This window comes from Sciurus carolinensis, chromosome 4 (assembly GCF_902686445.1).
Source record: "Sciurus carolinensis chromosome 4, mSciCar1.2, whole genome shotgun sequence".
NCBI lineage: Eukaryota > Metazoa > Chordata > Mammalia > Rodentia > Sciuridae > Sciurus > Sciurus carolinensis.
The window spans coordinates 128532013-128551237 of record NC_062216.1 but is presented as its reverse complement, the minus strand read 5'-3'; the positions used below and the strand labels follow the sequence as shown (position 1 = coordinate 128551237).

Here is a 19225-nt window from a genome sequence, read left to right as displayed (position 1 = left end):
GAAAATGGAACCTTTCTTAAGAAATAAGGCCCAGTGAGAGATCTTGGGGTTATTAAGGGTGTGCCCTTGAAGTAAATACTGAGACTCTTCTTCCTCTCTTTTGGTCCTTGCCATGAAGTGGGTGGTTCTGCACTTTGCCATGACGTGCTGCTATCTTGTCACAATCCCAAAGCAATGGGGCCAATAGATCATGGATTGAAACCTCCAAAATTGTGAGCCAAAATAAAAACCTTTTCTCTATTAAGTTGATTTATCTCAGATATTTGTTACAATAATAGAAAACTAAGAGGTGGAGATGAAATTGAAAGGCACCTATAAAATGACATTTTAAGCAAAGTATTACCAGAACTGTATGGCTAATTGAATATAGAAGCCCAAAGGAAAAATAAGTAAAAAAGGATTCCTGTTGTGATTAAGATGTTGCTAGTCACCCAAGGATTCATGTGTCAGAGGATTAATCTCCAGTGTGGCAATGTTGAAGTGGTCTTTATGAAATTGGGGCATGCCCTCAGAGGTATTGAGGTAGTTCTTGTGGGGCCCCAGTTAGTCCTCAGTGACTCTTTGGTTTCCGGTATTGGAAAGTGAACTTCTTGCATGCATTCTCACCATTGTGATTACATCTGTCATGAGGTGGTACAGTCAAGGGGGTCAGAGCCAGGGCTGTGCTGCTTGGATTTTTAGCCTCAAGCCTCAAAAACTGTGAACTAAATAAACCTCCCTTATGGTTTAGAGATGAGACATCCCCCAAAAGCTCATGTGTGAGACAATGCAGAAAGATCAGAGGCGAAATGACTGGGCCATAACTCTTAAACTAATCAGTACATTGTAGACAGTGTGTGGCTGGAGGTGGGTCTTAGGGACATGCCTTTGGGGTATATACTTTGTCCCTGCTCTGCAGTGTCTCTCTTTCTGCTTCCTGAAGGCCTGTCCTGGGCTGTTTCCTCCTCCACACCATTCAGCCATGATGTTATTATGCCTCGCCTTAGGCCCACAGCAATGGAGTTGAAACTCAGACCTCTAAAACTGAGAGGGACAAACTTTTCCTCCTCTAAAATTGTTCCTGTCAGGTCACAGCAGTAAAAAGAGTTGGCTAAAACAACCTCTTTCCTTTATAATTAATCAGCCTCGAGTATTTCGTCATATTAATGAAAAATGGACTAAACAATTCCATATTGTCAGTAAGAAAATAATCATTATTTATTCAAACAAGAAAAGGCAAAATGGAAAAAAAGGAAATGAGAGTCTTGTGATAAAAATGAAAAGGTAAGCTATATTAAGTAAAAGAAATACATCCAAGTAGGTGGTGAGATACATAGCTCAACCGATTTTACTGACCTTAAATTTATTCCGATGGTTATCTGGGACCGTGTCTTTATCTGGACAGCTACAACAGCTACCCATGGCTTCTTCAGAAGACCATGTGAGCACTACATGAAAAGTAATTTGGAGAAAATTATTTGGCACAGAATATAAAAACCATAAAACAGAAAAGGACTTTGGAAATCATCTAACATAGCCAGGCCCAGCAGTACACACCCATAATCCTAGCTATTCAGGAGGCTGAAGCAGAAGGATTCCAGGTTTAATTAATACCAACCTGAGTAACCTGGCAAACCCTACCTCAAAATAAAAATTTTAAAAAGGACTGAGGATGTAGCTTATCAGTAGAGCACCTCCCTAGTATGTATGAGACCTTGGGTTCAATCCCCAGTATGGGGAAAAGAAAAAAATCACCTAACACGGCATAATATTTTTAATTATAATTATGAATGCATATTAACTGTATAGATCAATGAGTTTCACTGTCTCATCTCCAAAGTATAATATTTTGATGCAGAAAAAAAAATAAGCTCCAACAAGGTTTACGGCTGAAGCTAAATTTCACACAACTAGTTGGTCATTTTTGTTCAGTGACAATAAGAACAAATTTTGTAAAGCAGACGTGACAGAAATCTCAAATTTCCAGTTTAATTTGCAAAATCTGTCACTTATTTTTAAAATTACCTAAAAAACAAACCAATTTATAATCTGATACTAATACTATTTAAATAATTAATGTACTGTTATTTAAGAGTTCATCACATAATTAATCCTTTATATCTCATCAGGAATTTCATGTCCTTTTAAAGCAATTGCCAAAAGATGCTAGACTTTTAGCTAGGTAGGCTTTTTTTGGGGAGAGGGGGTGACTGGAGATTGAACCTAGGAGTTTTTTACCACTGAGTTACATTCCCCAGCCCTTTTTTTATTTTTGAGACAGGGTCTCAATAAATTGTTGAGGCTGATCTTGGAACTTGTGATTTCCCTGCCTCAGCCTCCTGAGTTGCTGGGATTCAGGCATGTCCCACAATACCCAGTTGCTTTTGATTCTTGTTAGTCATTATAGGATCTCTTATGTACCCTCAAGACACGAAAAGAGTTCAGTGATAAATAAGACACAACATCAATTTGGCATAGTACATTAGTAAGAGAGAAGACCAACTCAAAATTCAAGCAGTACTGTTACACAGAGAATATTGGCAGAATGAATAAGTATATTTATAAAATTCTTTCCCACAGAAGATTAGCATTAAGAAGTTATATAGACAATTTTAAGTGTTTAAGAGCATCCCAAATGAACAAACAAGAAAAATTCAAAGTAACACTTCTAAACAGGAAAGAATCAGAATGAATGTGACAACAGTTGAAAAGGGAGAAGGAAGGAAACACAGGAGCTACAAAACATGAACATAAATCTGACTGAAACATGCTTAAAATTCTTTAGTGGTTCTCTACCACTTCCAGGATAAAATTCAAAATTCTTCAGTATGGCATAAGGTCCTTCAAAATTTGGTCAACAGGTCCAGTCTTAACTCTCCCTGACATCTGTTTAAACCCTACCCTTAGTCTAGTCGGACTGAACAAGCTACAGTTTCCCCAGAGAATCTTATTTTCTCACATCATTCTACAACCACTCTCCTTTTGCTTCTTCCCTTTCTCAAGATGTGGAATGCAGTGCCTCTAGGAACTCTTTTTGGCTCCAACCAAGCAGGTGATTTAGACTTCTTATGCATCCGCCTCAACACATCCTGGGCTTCCCATACCACAGCATCTATCACACTGTTTTGAGTAGAAACTGTGAGAGGCAGTTTGTTTATCTGTTGTTCTCCTTTCACTGTTAGCAGAGGCAGACCTTATTTGTTCTTGCATTCCTAGTGCCAACACAATGCTTAGCACACAGGAGGTGTTTTAGTTCCTTTGTGATCTGAACAGGGCTTTACTGAACAAAAACTAAGAATGCCTGGCAGACTTAAGTATTAAGAAGATGAAAAGTATACTATCCAGTAAAGTTAGTTAAGATTCATGATATTTTGCTCTAACAATGCACACCTATGTATCATGGTGCAATGGTGATTAAGTCAACGCTTGTACCTCTGAAGAGCAGTAAGTCTAAAGGGAGAGAAAGAGATGTAAGTAAACAATGCACTATAATCAACCTTGTATTAGAATATGAGTAGAATTCTGTGGGCCCAGGGAAGAAATAAGATGGGTAGAGCATAAAGAGAAGCTGAAGTAGATAACACTTATCATCCTAAATATCTATTGTAAAACAGAATGAAAGGCTTGCATAATGAGGGATTTGTAGAGACTGGTAGGATTAGTCCTCAAAGAACTACCCGCCCCCCAAAAGGTAGCTGGACTAAGTAAGCTATGAGAGCTCAGTGCAGGATACAGAGCAAGATTATACAGATTGTTAGCTATGCTCTGCAGTCCAGGGTCAGAGATAAGAGGGCAAAGGAACTGAAAGATGTTGGCAGTGCCTGAGTTTGAAGTGACAGATCATCAGGCTTGGTCAGGAAAGAAGTTAAAAGAAAGACGAGGGCTAACTAAAAGAAAATGGAAACAGAAAAAGAACACAACAGCCTCAGCGGCTTAGCAAGAACCTGTCTCAAAATGAAAAGAACTGGAGAATCAGATCAAACCCCAGTACCAAAAACAAAACAAAACAAAAACAACTAATGGGTTTGGTATGAGTGAGGAACTGAAACTGCTAGAATACAGGCAGTTGTCCATCTTCCAACTACTAGAAGGAGGAACCCTCACATTCTTTTTAAAAAACTTCCTTTCTTACTTACTTTATCTGCTCATTATTTTGTTCTTAGGGATTGAATCCAAAGGTATTTTACTAGAGTCACATCCCTAAGTCTCAGTAGAGATTTTTAAAAAGTGAAACTTATTTACTTCCCTGACTCTTTTTTTTTTTTTTTAAAGATGGACACAATACCTTTGTTTATTTATTGTTATGTGGTGCTGAGGATCAAACCCAGTGCCTTGCACATGCTAGACAAATGCTCTGCCACTGAGCTACAACCCGAGGTCCTTCCCATTGACACCACCTACTTCTCTTGAACCACAAATCCTAGGCAATGGGAAAGGATAGATGCTAGCTATTTTGTATTTATGACCACTAGATTAATATTTGGAGACTAAATATGAGTTGAGACTTAATAATATGCACTAAAACTATCTTAATGAAACACTTAATGAAAAACTATCCGATTTCATCAGCATCACTTCTCTAAGTCCACAACTCAGCAAAAATGCAAATGCTCTTGTTATGCACACTCAAAAAGGAAACTAGGATATATTCAAGAACAAAAGGTAGCTTCTGCTTGGGAAGACTGATAATGCAATGAATCTGCTGAATATTTTAAGTTAGTATATACTGTCTCAGTTTAATTAAAATCATTTGTCCTTATTCTTTGGAGGTGGGGGAGTCACCAAATAGGAGACAAAGTGGTTGCTTTCAAGAAAACATTGTGTGTGTGTGTGGGGTGGGAACAGGAAAGATAGTAGAATGAATCAGACATAACTTTCCTTTATTCACATATGAATACATGACCAGTCTAACTCCACATCATTTACAACAACAAGAATGGGAAGTTATACTGCATGTATGTATGTCAAAATACACTCTATTGTCATGTATATCTAAAAAGAACAACAATATCAAATACATTAAATTCTCCAATTTAAAAAAACATTAAGTTGTGGAATTGGGTCCTTTTTTCTTAAGGTAATTTTAACTTACCTAGATCTGGCCATTAATATTCTTAGCCTCTGCTGCTGCATCAGGAGTTTAATCATACTTCAAAATACCATGTTTTCTTTGTTTGCTGACTTAACCTAAAAATAGTAGAAAAAAGTTGAGAATTTCTTATTTCTTTTAAAATAATAATTTTTCTTATGAGAATTTTTTTGGGGGGAGTGGGGGATAGGGGTGGGGTGGTTACTAGGGATTAAAACCAGAAGCACTTCACCACTGAGCCACATCCCCAGCCCTTTTTATTTTTTATTTTGAGACAGGGTCTCACTAAGTTTGCTTAGGAGTTCGTTTAGTTGCTGAGGCTGAACTCAAACTTCCTCAGCCTCTCAAGTCACTGGGATTACAAATCCTCATGCCTCAACCTCCTAAATCACTGGGATTACAGGCATGCACCACTGTGCCCAGCTCCTTTATGAGATTTCTGATAGCATTATTAGCTCAGTTAATTTATTTAAACAAATTCCGAAGTCCAAAAATCAAAAATTCTTTAATAAGATATATATTTAAAATTAATGATGTGTACATGTTAGCATTTTTTTAAAAAAAGTATAAAAAATGCAATAGTCCAAATTCTGTGATGTGTCTGGTTTCTCCACTATAGTTATGACACTGGATAACTCACTTCTGCATACTTACAGCCTAAGCCATAAATGAGGGTTATATTAAACCATATTCAAGACCTACTCCAGCTCTAAACCCCTATATTTTAGCCAGAGGTAGACTAATTCTCCAATGCTGTTCACTTTTCCTAAACCTCACTTGCCATCATTTCTTTAGAATCCACCCTCCATATCTACTATTCCACATGATTCCCCAGAACCAGAAGTTAATCAGAAACTAGTAAGAAAAAGCATGTCAGAGAATCACAGCAGCATAGTGACATTACAGCAATAGATTAAAGTTATAAGACTATTCAACATAGTTTTGGAATTTAAAAAAATATATAGATATGTATATATTTTTTATTTGTCAATGGACTTTTACTTTTTTTATATGCAGTGCTGAGATTCAAACCCAGTGCCTCTCACATGCTAGGCAAGCATTCTACCACTGAGCCACAACTTCAGCCCCAGTTTTGGAAATTTTTCAGTCAACTTTTTCACAAAGAAAAACCAAACTTATGCAAACATAGGCACTGAGCTAGGAGTTACAGGAAGAATCTCGTTTCAACCTACCTACTAAATAGAGTTAACAAATCTGATCCATAGCCAAAATGAACATTTCCAAAATCATGCACCAACACAACAAACTTTCAACTCTGGACTTCAAACACCCTATCAGCATGCCAGGTGCTTGCTTACACCCACTGTGAACTGCTGTTATATCTCACTTTCAGGCTGGTAGCAACCCAGTGCCTCTTCTATAGTATCTCGTTCTATTCTCCAGAAGCTTAAATATATATCATGCTTATAAATCTACCATAAATCACTTCTCTTATGTAAATGTATACTTTTTGTCTGGTTCCCTCTTGTAAAAGCTTTCAGTCAATTAACTCAGGAAAACCTTTTTTCCTTGCTTTCCACTTACACATAGAAATTTTCTAACCTCCATCCTGAAATGAGTTTAAGGATACGAAGTAAGATTAAGGGAAATGAGAGTGACTCACCTCTAACTCAAACACAAAGAAAGTTGAAAGTTTTGAAATAAAATTAAACATATTAAAGAATCAGCGTACTAACCTATAAAATTCTTGAAAATATTAAAATGTCCCTATTTTAATCTGGAAAATTTTTATTCTGACCTCTTTCTGAGGATTAACATTTACTTAGTTCATTGTTTAATTATTTTGACTATTAGCACTGCCAAAGTATTGTGGAGTTTTTGCTTGATTTAACTGTTTTTCAGTGTAAATATCTGGCATGTCAGTTGTGTCAGGAATTAAAGGACTTCCTGCCTTAAGGATTCTTTCTACAAGAACACAGTCTGAGTTCCAAACTGACATAGCAAAGTACTCTTGGTAAGAACATAAGTCATTGGAGCAATGGGTATCCTCGGTTGGACTTTAGAATACAGATGCCTTACCCCAATTAGAATGGCGATTATCAAGAATACAAGCAACAACAGGTGTTGGCGAGGATGTGGGGGAAAAGGCACACTCATACATTGCTGGCGGGGTTGCAAATTAGTGTAGCCACTCTGGAAAGCAGTGTAAAGATTCCTTAGAAAACTTGGAATGGAACCACCATTTGACCCAGCTATCCCACTCCTTGGCCTATACCCAAAAGACTTAAAATCAGCATACTACAGTGATGCAGCCACATCAATGTGCACAGCTGCTCAATTCATAATAGTCAGATTGTGGAACTAATCTAGATGCCCTTCAGTTGAAGAATGGACAAAGAAACTGTGTATGTATATATATATATACACACATACACCCAATGGAATATTACTCAGCCATAAAGAAGAATAAAATTATGGCATTTGCAGGCGAATGTATTAAACTGGAGAATATCATGCTAAGTGAGATAAGCCAATCTCAAAAAACCAAAGGACGAATGATCTCGCTGATAAGGTGGATGATGACACATAATGGGGGGTGGAAGGGAGGCAAGAATGGAGGAAGGAGGGACTGTATAGAGGGAAAAGAGTGGTGGGAGGGAAAAACAACAGAATGAATCAAACACCATTACCCTATGTAAATGTATGATTACAAAAATGGTATGCTTCTACTTCATGTACAGAGAAACAGGATGTATCCCATTTGTTTACAATAAATAATAAATTTTAAAAAAAGAAGCAAGGAAAAAAAAATACAGACGCCTCAGATATTCTTCATGACTTCTTACCCATCTTTGAGTCCCAAAAGGTAATATGGAAGTAATGAAAGAGAAGAGAGTTATAGGTATTATTTGGAGCCAAAATCTAAACTCGGTTGTTTTTGTATTGGGGATTAAAACCAGGGGTACTTAACCACTGAGTCACACCCCCAGCCCCCTTTTAAAATTAAATTTAATTTCCTACATTGCTTGGGGCCTAAATTGCTGAGGCTGGCTTTGAACTTGGGATTCTCCTGCCTCAGCCTCCCGAGTCACTGGGATTACAGACATGTACCACCGAGTCCAGCTGGAGCTAAAATCTTTTTTGTTTGTTTTATTATTAGAGCTTTATGGTTCTACATAAGTTGGGTTCATCCTGACAAACGCATATGCATGGAATTCAATTTCAGTTCAGGATCCCCTTCCTTCTCCTTCTGTCCTCTCTACCCTCTCCCATTCTCTTTTCTCTACTTTACCTCATTTCTTTTCCCTCATTTATAGTTTGTATTCAATTGATTCTTTATGTTTTCTTATCCTTCCCTCCCCCTTTATTTTATTTTAGCTTCTGTTTATGAGAGAAAACATTCAACCTTTGAGTTTCTGAATTTGGTTAATTTCACTTATTATGATATTCTCCATTTCTATCCATTTACTGGCAAATGCCATCATTTCATTCTTTTTTATGATTGAGTAGAATTCTACTGTATTATATGCCACAATTTCTTAATCCATTCATCTAGTGATGGGTATCTGGGTTGAGTCCAAAATTTAGCTACTGTGAATTGTGCTGCTATAAACATTGATGTGCCTGTGGTATGCTGATTTTAGATCTTTGGGGAAAATACCAAGGAGCAGGATAGCTGGGTGGTTCCATCCCTAGGTTTTTGAAGAATTGGAGCTAAAATCTTATAGTTGTAACACGGATGTTTTTCTGTAAAAATAGGTATATATAACAGCATCAACTATAATATGTACTCAAAAATACCATGATTTTACCAAGAAAATTATCAAGAAGCCAAGAAATACTGTCTATAACACCATTATATTTCTACAGCAAACTGATTTTAAAGTTTTTACTGTATGCTGGGCATATAGTCGTTCAGATTAGCTCATTTAATCCAAACAACCTCATGAAATAGATACTACTATTATTACCAAGCACTAAATGAGGAAGTTGAGGCTTTAAAAGGTTAGTTTTCCCAAGATCAGTAGCTGATGAGAGGAAGAGCCAGGCTTAAATCCTGATCAGACTCTAAAACCCTACCTCTTATTAATTTTATATGTAAAAAGCTTAAAATAGTGCCTAGTATATTGTAAGTATTCAGTACATGTTAGCTATTGAAATAACAATAATATCATAAAGCAATGCTGTAGGCCTTTGGCAGTCAGTTAACTTTTCTGTGCCTATATTCCTTCATTTTTAAGGTTAGAACACCTACTTATTAATAGCATTACTATGAAAACCAAATAAATTCTGGATGTAAAGATATTTAGGGGAAAAAAAGACATTTAGAAAGACAGCTTTATTATATCACCACTCCAGGTAAAATCCTGTCTCCTGAATCACAAAGCCGCCTTCAGTACTATAAGCACCAGGAGCCTAGGAATTAAGCACCTTCCTTATAACAAGTGTTACATTAATAAATTTAGTAAAGCTATCCTAAATTATTCCAAAAGATTTCTGCAGAATGACAAGCAAAGAACACTGAACTCTATTCACAAGTGTGATTATATATTTGGTGCTTAGAAAGGCATATTTGCTCTTTCAGTTTCACTAACACCAAGGGCAAATCTGGCTTATACTACAGTAGTTCTGTTCAAATACAGTCAGCACAGAATATCTATAGTTAGAAGGACAGAAATGTAACTCTAGATTTTGAGAGAAACTGCCATGTTAAATTACATTTAAAATTCATGAGAATAGCACTCAAAATCTCTTGTTTTTTCTGTCAGTGGTCTGGCTGGTTTTTTAAACCACTGGGGAGGCCTTTTTTATTTGTATACATTAATTTTCTATTTATTCTTAACATTGATAAAGATTTATTGATATTAATCTAAAGAAGACTTACAACAAAAAAGCCAAGAAAAGATCCTCATTATATTCTTCCAGTTACCTAAACCAGAGTTATTATGTGAAAAGCAAGGATGTATGCAACAGTTTTCATGTTAGCTGAAATTTAAAAGTAGACACATACATAAAAATTAAAGGGTAATTTTAAGCATCTATCTGTTAACAGATCTCTTTTCCTTTAGTTTTTTTTTATTTTCAAGACAATGTTGGTGAACTACTTTGCAATTCATAATAATACCTATCTAGCCTTTTCTAACTCTTGGAAAAATTAATTACATTACTTATAAGTCATTTCAGTATTTGGTCATTTATTTTTTGGAAACTCTTTAGGTCTACTCTAAATTTCTTGTACTGAAAGGTAAACCAGATTCCTCTCATTTGTTTTCTCTGTAAGGCACAAATAAAACCAGGGTGATCAAGAAAGATCAAACACAAGCTTACAAATAAACTATCATCAATTCATTTTTGGGCAGATAAATCTAAAACATTAAAGTAGTATTTCTTTATTTCAGATAAAGTTGCTTAAATTAAGCTAACAAAAGTTACTTAGTAGATAAAAGTGATTTGTAAACAATTATCAATGCTAAGAAGGGAATAAAAAATGAATTCATTCACTTCTGCATGCACACCACAACATTCAATAAGTATTCCCCCACCCACTTTTTTAGCAGGGTCTCACTGAGTTGCTCAGGCTGGTCTCAAACTCCTGGGCTCAAGAGCACCTCCCACCTCAGTTTCCCAATAAGCTGGGACTACAGGCATGCACTACCTTGTTTGGTTTCCAACAAGTATGTTCTTAATACCTACTTTCTGTCAGGCACTGGCCTGAATGCTAGAAATAAAGATAAGAACACATTCCCCAGTCCCAAAGGGCTTACTATTTAGTGAGAGACAGAGAGAGACAGAGACAGAGACAAGAAAATGAATACCTTGCAGAACTGGTGACTCATGCACTGGTGCTATGAGAAAGAAAGAGAAGTATCAAGGAAAACTTCCTGGGAAAGATGATACCTAAGTTATGTCCTGAAAGATGGGTGAAAGTTAGCAAAGAAAGGGGCAATGCAAAACAAGATGAATGCGTGCAAAAAAGCACACAAGCCTTAAAAAAAAAAAAAAAAAAAAAAAAAAAAAGGCTTACTCTAAGAGTAGGCAGGTACATTGCAGTTCCTTAAAACTGGAATGTATGGGAAAGTACTACAAAGTAAGTAGAGAGGCAGGCACGTGAACATCTCATGAAGGGTTAGGTCTGCATTACTGAGGGAAGTTCACATTTTCCCTTACAATCTTAAAAGTTCCCACTAATGTCCTACCAAATACTTTTCAAGATTATATATATAGGCAATTGAACTTACAACTGGTTAAGAATAAATTAATTGTGCTGCTTTTCTATCTGTGGTGCTCAAAGTCTAACCTTCAAGACACAGCATCCCTCTATAAACATAAACCGCCTCCCACCTGTCCTGCAAACACCTGGACTTGCAGTATCATCACAGGTAACATCCAGGACCTCAGATCCTCAGATTTCCCCTGCCTTCCAAACCTAAAATAGTCATCCATTTTCGTTCCCTATTTTACAGTGAATCTTCACTTTCAATCACACATTTTGATTTTTAGGCTAGAAATAAAACAGATTCCTCTGTAAGTGTGTGTGTGTGTGTGTGTGTGTGTATAAAACAATTTCACGTGTATATTTAGCAAATACTGAGAAGATGCTATCACAATGACTTGCCACAAAATAATATAAGAAAAAGCAAAATGGAATGTGATATAAAATACAACCTCTACCTTTAATAATGCTGGTCACAATTCAATCCTGGAGTAATATATAACTTTGGAGGATACTTTTGTCTAGAAACGCTGTGATAAAATTTACAATTAAATCTGAGCACCCATAACTCTGCCCTAAGAAATGTGCAAACCCAGTAAATGAGTCTGGGTTTGAATTAACTCTGCCTTAGTTAATTCAATAATGTATTCGATACCAGAGTCAACAATCCCATACTTTTCAATCCCAAGAAAAAATACCATCAACATTTGGAACTCTCTCAACAAAACAAAGTGGTTGCAATATAAAAATATGTACAGAACAATCAAACTGTCCTCCAGCAACATCAAAGTGATGATAACGTAGCTCTCTCCACTAAAACTTCAGATTGCAACACAGAAAAAAAGATGTGTTGCAAAGCACTAGTAAGAAAATACAGGAATTCTCCAGAAAGCATTTATTGCTAACTCTGAAAATGTGAATGAAAACATTTGATGTTATAGAGATAGTACATTTTCTATAAATTGTATTCTAACACCTCAAGTTTATATTCTTTGACTCAGTAATGATTTCTATATACTAATTCTTATAAAGGCATCAAATTAAGAAGTGAATAAGCTGGGCACGGTGGCACACGCCTGTAATCCCAGTGGCTAGGGAGGCCAAGGCAGGAGGATCCCGAGTTCCAAGCCAGCCTCAGCAAAAGCGAGGCACTAAGCAACTCATTGAGACCCTGTCTCTAAGTAAAATACAAACTAGGGCTGGGAATGTGGCTTAGTGGTCAAGTGCTCCTGAGTTCAATCCCTGGTACTCATCCCCCCAAAAAAAGTGAATAGTCATATGCATCTAGTTTGTAAACTTGCTAATAGTCACTAATCTAGTAAGACTAAACATGATAAAAACTTAACTTAGGAAAAGTCATACATTACAGAAAATCTGTAAGCCAATTAATATTTACTAAAAAATATTGTGAAATGCAAACTGCTATTTCTCAAATAAATACCATATTCTTCTTACTATACTCGCTGAAGAACTAAAGTCAATTCCGTTTATTCCATAAATACACTTAGATTTTTAGCTAATGAAGTTTTACTGAAGTAAATGATAAGAAGAGGTAAAACACTAAGTATGAATTTTACAATATTTTCCTTAGCATGGTACTAATACTTCTTAAAAAAAAAATTGGCCTGTGGCTTTATTCTTTAAAACAAACTATAAATGTGAGTTACTCTAATTTCAAACTTTATATTAAATATATAAATCATTCAATATTAAACTATATATATTTGGGAAGGGGGTGGCAAGGAAATGAATCCAGGGGCACTGGACACTGAGCTGTATTCCCATCCCTTTTTGTTTTTTATTTTGAGACAGGGTCTTGCTAAGTTGCTTAGGGTCTTGCTAAATTGCTAAGACTGGCTTTGGACTTGTGATCCTCCTACCTCAGCCTCCCAAGCTCAATATCATCAACAGAATACTAAAAAATATATAAGAAAATCACTAGGCATCTTCACTTTTTATATAATATACTTACCCTAGAACTAAAAAAAAAAAAAAAAAAAAAAAAATTAATGAAAGATAACATTAAAGTAAATAAAAAGGTATTTTCCAAAACTGAATATATTGTTAATAAAGTAAAATTTACTATAAATCTGTTCTTTCCAAACTCAGGGGATCATATTCATTGTTCAAAGACTACTTAATGACAAAGAAAAATGTTCATAATATGGAAAAAAGCAGGAAAAAAGGAGTAAAATTGTTATTAAGACAAAACTCTAAATGCAACATGGTATCCTAAGTTGGATCCTGAGACTAGAAAGGGACATTAGTTGGAAAACTGGTGAAATTCAAATATTGTAGTCTGTAGTTAGTTAACAGTACTGTACCAGTGTTAATTATTACTTTTAACAAATGTTTCATGGTTAAGTAAGACGTTACATAGAGGAAGCTGAGAGAAAGATATACAGGATATATGTGTTGTATTTGCAACCTTTCTGTGATTCTAAATTTGTTCTAAAAAATGTTCATTTTAAAAATTACTCTTCATATCCAGTAGCAATTTTTGGAGGATTTGCACTTAAAGAAATAACACTTTACATTTATTTTTCTCTCCCCAGCACCACCCCCATACCTAAATGAAGGAAAAAAGACTAACACATACCGAAATGTTAAATCGGTTCACTTGGAAGTAGAATAAAAGGCATTTTTTTCTCTTTATATCTTCTATAGGGTGAATTACTTCCATAATCAAATTATTAACTAAAGAATATACATATCAATGCTAATTAAAGATTTCTTTAGAAAGAATATCTATAAATATCTAAGCAGAGCCTAAAGGCAGACTACACAAAACAGGTTAAGACAAAGTATGAGGAATGCAGCAGCCAAGAGAAACTGCCAGAAGAATTTAGGCACAACGTAATTAGTAAATGCTGGAAACTTGCCAATATGCAGAAATGCAACATCTACTCTCAGGCTCAAGGTGCCCAGAGCCAGCAAAGTTATGCTGAGTCTTGGTGAATGTCTGAAAATGCCCCCTAATACAAAGTTACACAGTCTGCTTTTTGTTATTGTTTGTTTCAAACAAAAATAATGCAGCTGGAAGCCTGATGCACAACTGCCTACTAAGAACTTTTAAGAAACAGTCTTTAGAATCATAATGTGTTTCCTAAGTTTTTCTCCCATTTCTTTCGAAAAACACATTCCTACCTCTTATTCCCATTCATCAACCCTCTGGCCTGATGTCATTTAGTAACATGGGAAGAATTATCAGGATATTACAGATCACTGGAATTACAAAATCAAATTTCTATTTCAGATTGTGACACATACTTATCACCAAACTTTTTTCCTGATACTTCCAGGGCAAAATGTCTTAGCAATTTTATTACATGGGATTAGAAAGACTGCACTTTGACAAAGAATTTTTCCAAGTTGTAATGGTGGAGACAGGGTGATTGATAAAGATTAATCTGTTCGCTCCTCCTGAAATGGGTCTAAGTAGTCAGTTCTGGGTGTTGTGTTGTTTTTTAAAAGTAGTTTTTAATTCTTTGTTTATAAGTCACCCTCATTCTCAGCTGACAGTATAGGTAGTTGCTATAATTGCTACTAATAACCATGTATGTGCATTCTTTTTTACTCTTTTGAATCGTTGTGAATTCTAATCAGATACCCAAACTTATTATACTTAGTAAGGTGCAAAATGAGGGCCTATACTCAGAGTCAAAAGGGGTCTTGCATGTTAAATTAAAGTGTTTGGCCTTTACTTCATGAGTTTTATGTCATTTCAAGCATCAGAAGCCTTTGTGTTTAATTTCCATTATTTGTAATGTTTAAGAAAACAGATATCACTAAAATAGTAATTCTTGGGTATAAGGCTACGACATTAATTATTTTTACTATTTTGAATACTAATACAGTCTCCTTTAAATCCTCTCTAATAAAATCTTTAAGCTTAATTCAAGAGTTAGCTACAAAGAATTGAAGTTTCATACAATTATGTATATAAAATATTCATGCCAAACCCTTAAAATTTTTATATTTTCCACATGCAAATTACAATTTTGAAGTCCCTGAAATTATTAGACTTTCTAAATAGAAGGTACAATACTGCTTGGACAAGATTTTTATTTTAACATAACTGACCAATGGTATGTATAACCTGTGTACTACCTAAATGTACTTTAAATACAATACTAGAATCTAAAATAAAAAAGGATTTCTTTTTAAATATTCAAAATTTCTCCAGTAGGAGGCATTATCAATCTCTAATAACACCAGCAGAGCAGGCAGCACAGTGTAGTAAGAATATGGGCTTTGAGACTAGAGAGATCTAAGTTCTTACTTACCCTCTCTGAATCTACATTTCCTCATAGGCAAGTTAAAAACACTTCCCACCACCCACTACAGATTTGAAAGTTGTTGCAGTAATAACCGTGAGGGTTAATTAGAGAAGTGAACAATGAAAATGGAGAAATGAGGATGAATTAGAGTAACGCTTGGGAACTAGCATCAATAACATCTGATGAATGGTTACAATGGGAAGAAAAGTAGGTGTCACGGAAAACACACAGCAAATATATATATTCACTAAGCAAAGGAACACAGAAAGAAAACAAGGTTTAGAGAAGCACATACATTCAATTTTAAATGTACTGTGATACCTGTGAGATATGTAAGTGGAGATGTTCAGCAGGCAAACTGAAAACTAGGTTGGCGGTAAGAAAAATATCTGGGTGCAGTGCAGCTTATAGATTCAAGACATGGGACAAGGTGTTAAGAGTGAGAAGGAAAGTAAGACCTGCTAAAACCCAGAAACATTTAAGGAAACTGCAGAGGAAGAGAAGGTCACAAAAAATCTGGACATTCACTGTTCAAGAAGCAAGCAGGGGAGGGGATGTAGCTAGTACAATGGCAGAGCTCTTGGCTAGCATGTCCTTTGGCCGGTTCTGATGACAATGACAACAATCCAGCAGCAGCAGCACCACCAGCAACAACCACTACCCCTGGAGGGGGGCGGGGGAAGCGCTGGGGAGTGGGGAGGAGAAGAAAAAGCAGAAACGCAGCAGCAAGAGAAAAACCTCCTGAAGAGTGTGGTATCAGAAACCTAGGAAAGAAAGAGCAAAGGATGAATAGGGTTAAATCATTAAGGTTAAGACTGCAGAAACCAGGCTTAGTTTGGAGAAAATAATATTTAGTATGAGTTTGGAAGAACAGAACAGAGAGTTGTCTTCAAATTTGTCTTATGGAATCATGGTCTTGACTTGCTCCTGAAAAAGACTTCTTAATACCAAACCACAGAAGTACTTAGGAATAAAACAAATTTCCATCTAACAAAGGATTTTGTTCTCTTTTTAATTTTTGAGTTCCCAATCACTAACAGTGTCTCAGTAAATTCCACTACTAGGTAAGAATATGAATGAGATGACCTGAGCTTCCTTGAAAATGAAGTGAATTTCAAGAGCTAAATTAAATCTGAAATACTTAGCATTAAAGGAAATAAAGGAAAAGATATAAAATGGCTTTTAAAAATTTATAAACTAATAGTTCTATGAAGTTTTAAAAATTAGTCAATTAATTCTAAGTAAAGCACATAAGGCATTTTTATCTTCATTAGTCCAAAGTAAAACATTTAATATGATATAAAACGTTTTAAGTCTCCACCAAATTTCAGAGTTTTTTAAAAATATATTTTTAGTTGTAGATAGATATAATACTTTATTTTTATGTGGTGCTGAGGATCGAACCCAGTGCCTCACATGTGGTACACAAGTCTCTACCACTGAGCTACAATCCCAGCCCTAGAGTGGTTTTTAATGGCATTAAAACCTACCCAACTTAGTTTTTCTAACTTTCTACTGCTAAAAAATTTATTTTCTGTCTTTCCTTTTTTAAAGTTCAGGCACATAAATGTGTTTGTCTTAAGGTAGAATTTAAAAGTGATTTGCAATGTAGATATTTTTCATTTTCCTTCCAAATCCATTCTCTAATATTCTCCACCCTACTCTGCCCTAGGAGACCTTCGTGGAATACTAGCAGACCAGGGTGGCTGCAGTTCCATTTCTTTCCCAGGCACTCTACTCTTGATGGTTCAGGTAAACACTCCCTTCCCAGTCACTTTTAGACCTGAAGGTGTTAACTTTCTGTACATCCTCACTTTCTCATTTCCCTTAATAACCTAACCACACTCTAAACAATCCCTCCATTAAGTTCTCTGTTATAGGGTTCCTTCTAGAACCCTGACTGACAAAGTTGTTAATGATATTCTCAATTTGGTAATTATGTATTACATGACAGTCACTGGAGAAAATACCTTATGAAAAAAGAAGAGCCATGGTCGCTAGTTCTTACATTTCTTGGTCAAACCAACTAAATTCCTAAGAATGGAAAATAATAATTATGAAACTAAAAATGGTTTAAAGGAAAAAAGAATTACTTGTAAATTTTATTAAGATAAATATCTAAAGAAAACAAGTCATTTTTGACACCTCACTCTCTCACATTCCATATCCACTCCATTGATCCTTTCAGATCTATCTTCAAAATTTATCCCAAGTTAAACTGCTGCTTACCATCTCTGCCATTATCTGTCTCTTTTTATGTTTTGTTTTGTGACAGGGTCTCACTAAGTTGTCCAGGCTGACCTGTGATCCTCCAGCCCCAACCTCCCATGTCCCTGGTATTACAGCCATGCACATTGTGCCCCACTTGGACACATTTTAAATGGTAAAAATCATGATTCTTATAAAGATAGTAAAATGAACATATGCCAAAGATATTTAACTCATTAATTAACGACAGAACTGGTTCAGAGGGAAATTCCAAGAAACATACATTGCATCAAGAATAGGGCTGGGGGCTGGGGCGATAGCTCAGTTGGTAGAGTGCTTGCCTTGCAAGCACAAGGCTCTGAGTTCAATTCCCAGCACCACAAAAAAAAAAAAAAAGAAAAAAAAAAAGGAATAGGGCTGGGCGTGGTGGTGCACACCTGTAAATCCCAGCAGCTCGAGAGGCTGAGGCAGGAGGATCTCATGTTCAAAGCCAGCCTCAAGAAACTAAGCTAGGCCCTCAGCAACTATGGAGACCTTGTCTCAAAATAAAACGTAAAAAGGGCTGGGGATGTATCTTAGTGTGTTGAGCGCCCTTGGGTTCAATCCCTGGTACTTAAAAAGAGAGGGGGGGGATGGGATGAATATACAAACTGATGCAAAATATGTATATTCACAGGGTCAAGAATTCAACTGCATTATTTCTTTTTTGTTATGGTGGTATTAAAATATATCTAACATAAAATTTACCATCTTAACCATTTTGTTATTAAATACCTTCATAATGTTATATAACCATTACCATCACCACTATCTGCTTCTAAAACTTGTATAAGTAAAACTCCATACCCATTAAATAATGGTGTAATTATAAATAATTCTCCATTCTTTCCTACTCGAGGCCCCTGGCAACCACCATTCTACCTTGTGACACTGCACTTTTTTCAGAGAAGTGGAATCCTCATGTAGTACTTGTCTTTCTTCTTTCTTTCTTTTCTTGGTTGTGCTAGGGATGGAACCCAGGAACTTGCAGTGCTAGGCAAGCGCTCTACTACTGAGTTACATCCCCAGTCTTTTCAAAATTTTCATTTATTGAACCCAGGGCCTCGTGCATGCGAGGCAGGCTCTCTACCAACTGAGCTATATCCCTAGTCCTAAATTTTTATTTTGAGATGGGGTCTTACTAAGTTACCCAGGGTGGCATCAAACTTGTGTTCTTCCTCCCTCAGCCTCAGGAGTACCTGGGATTACAGGTGTGTGCCACCATGCCTAGCTTGTGGCTGGTTTATTTCACTTAGCGTAATATCCTTAAGATTCATCCACCATCCACATGTTAATATGTTACATAAGTTCCTTCTTTTTAAAGGTTAAATATTCCATTGGTCTTTGCACTCTTGTCAAAAGTCATTTTTTTTTTTCCTTTTACCGTATGTGACAGTTTATTTCTGGGTTTTCTACTCTATTCCATTGGTCTATGCCTGTCATTATTCCAGTTTC

At 35.9% G+C, this 19225-nt stretch overlaps 1 protein-coding gene across 1 annotated transcript in view; it reads right to left on the bottom strand.

Annotated features, from left to right (window-relative positions):
• Frs2 (fibroblast growth factor receptor substrate 2) overlaps positions 1–19225 on the bottom strand; it is a 102391-nt gene that overhangs the window by 5734 nt on the left and 77432 nt on the right. The window contains 1 exon segment of the mRNA XM_047549594.1: positions 1336–1427. Within this exon segment, the coding sequence (XP_047405550.1) occupies positions 1336–1427 (92 nt within the window).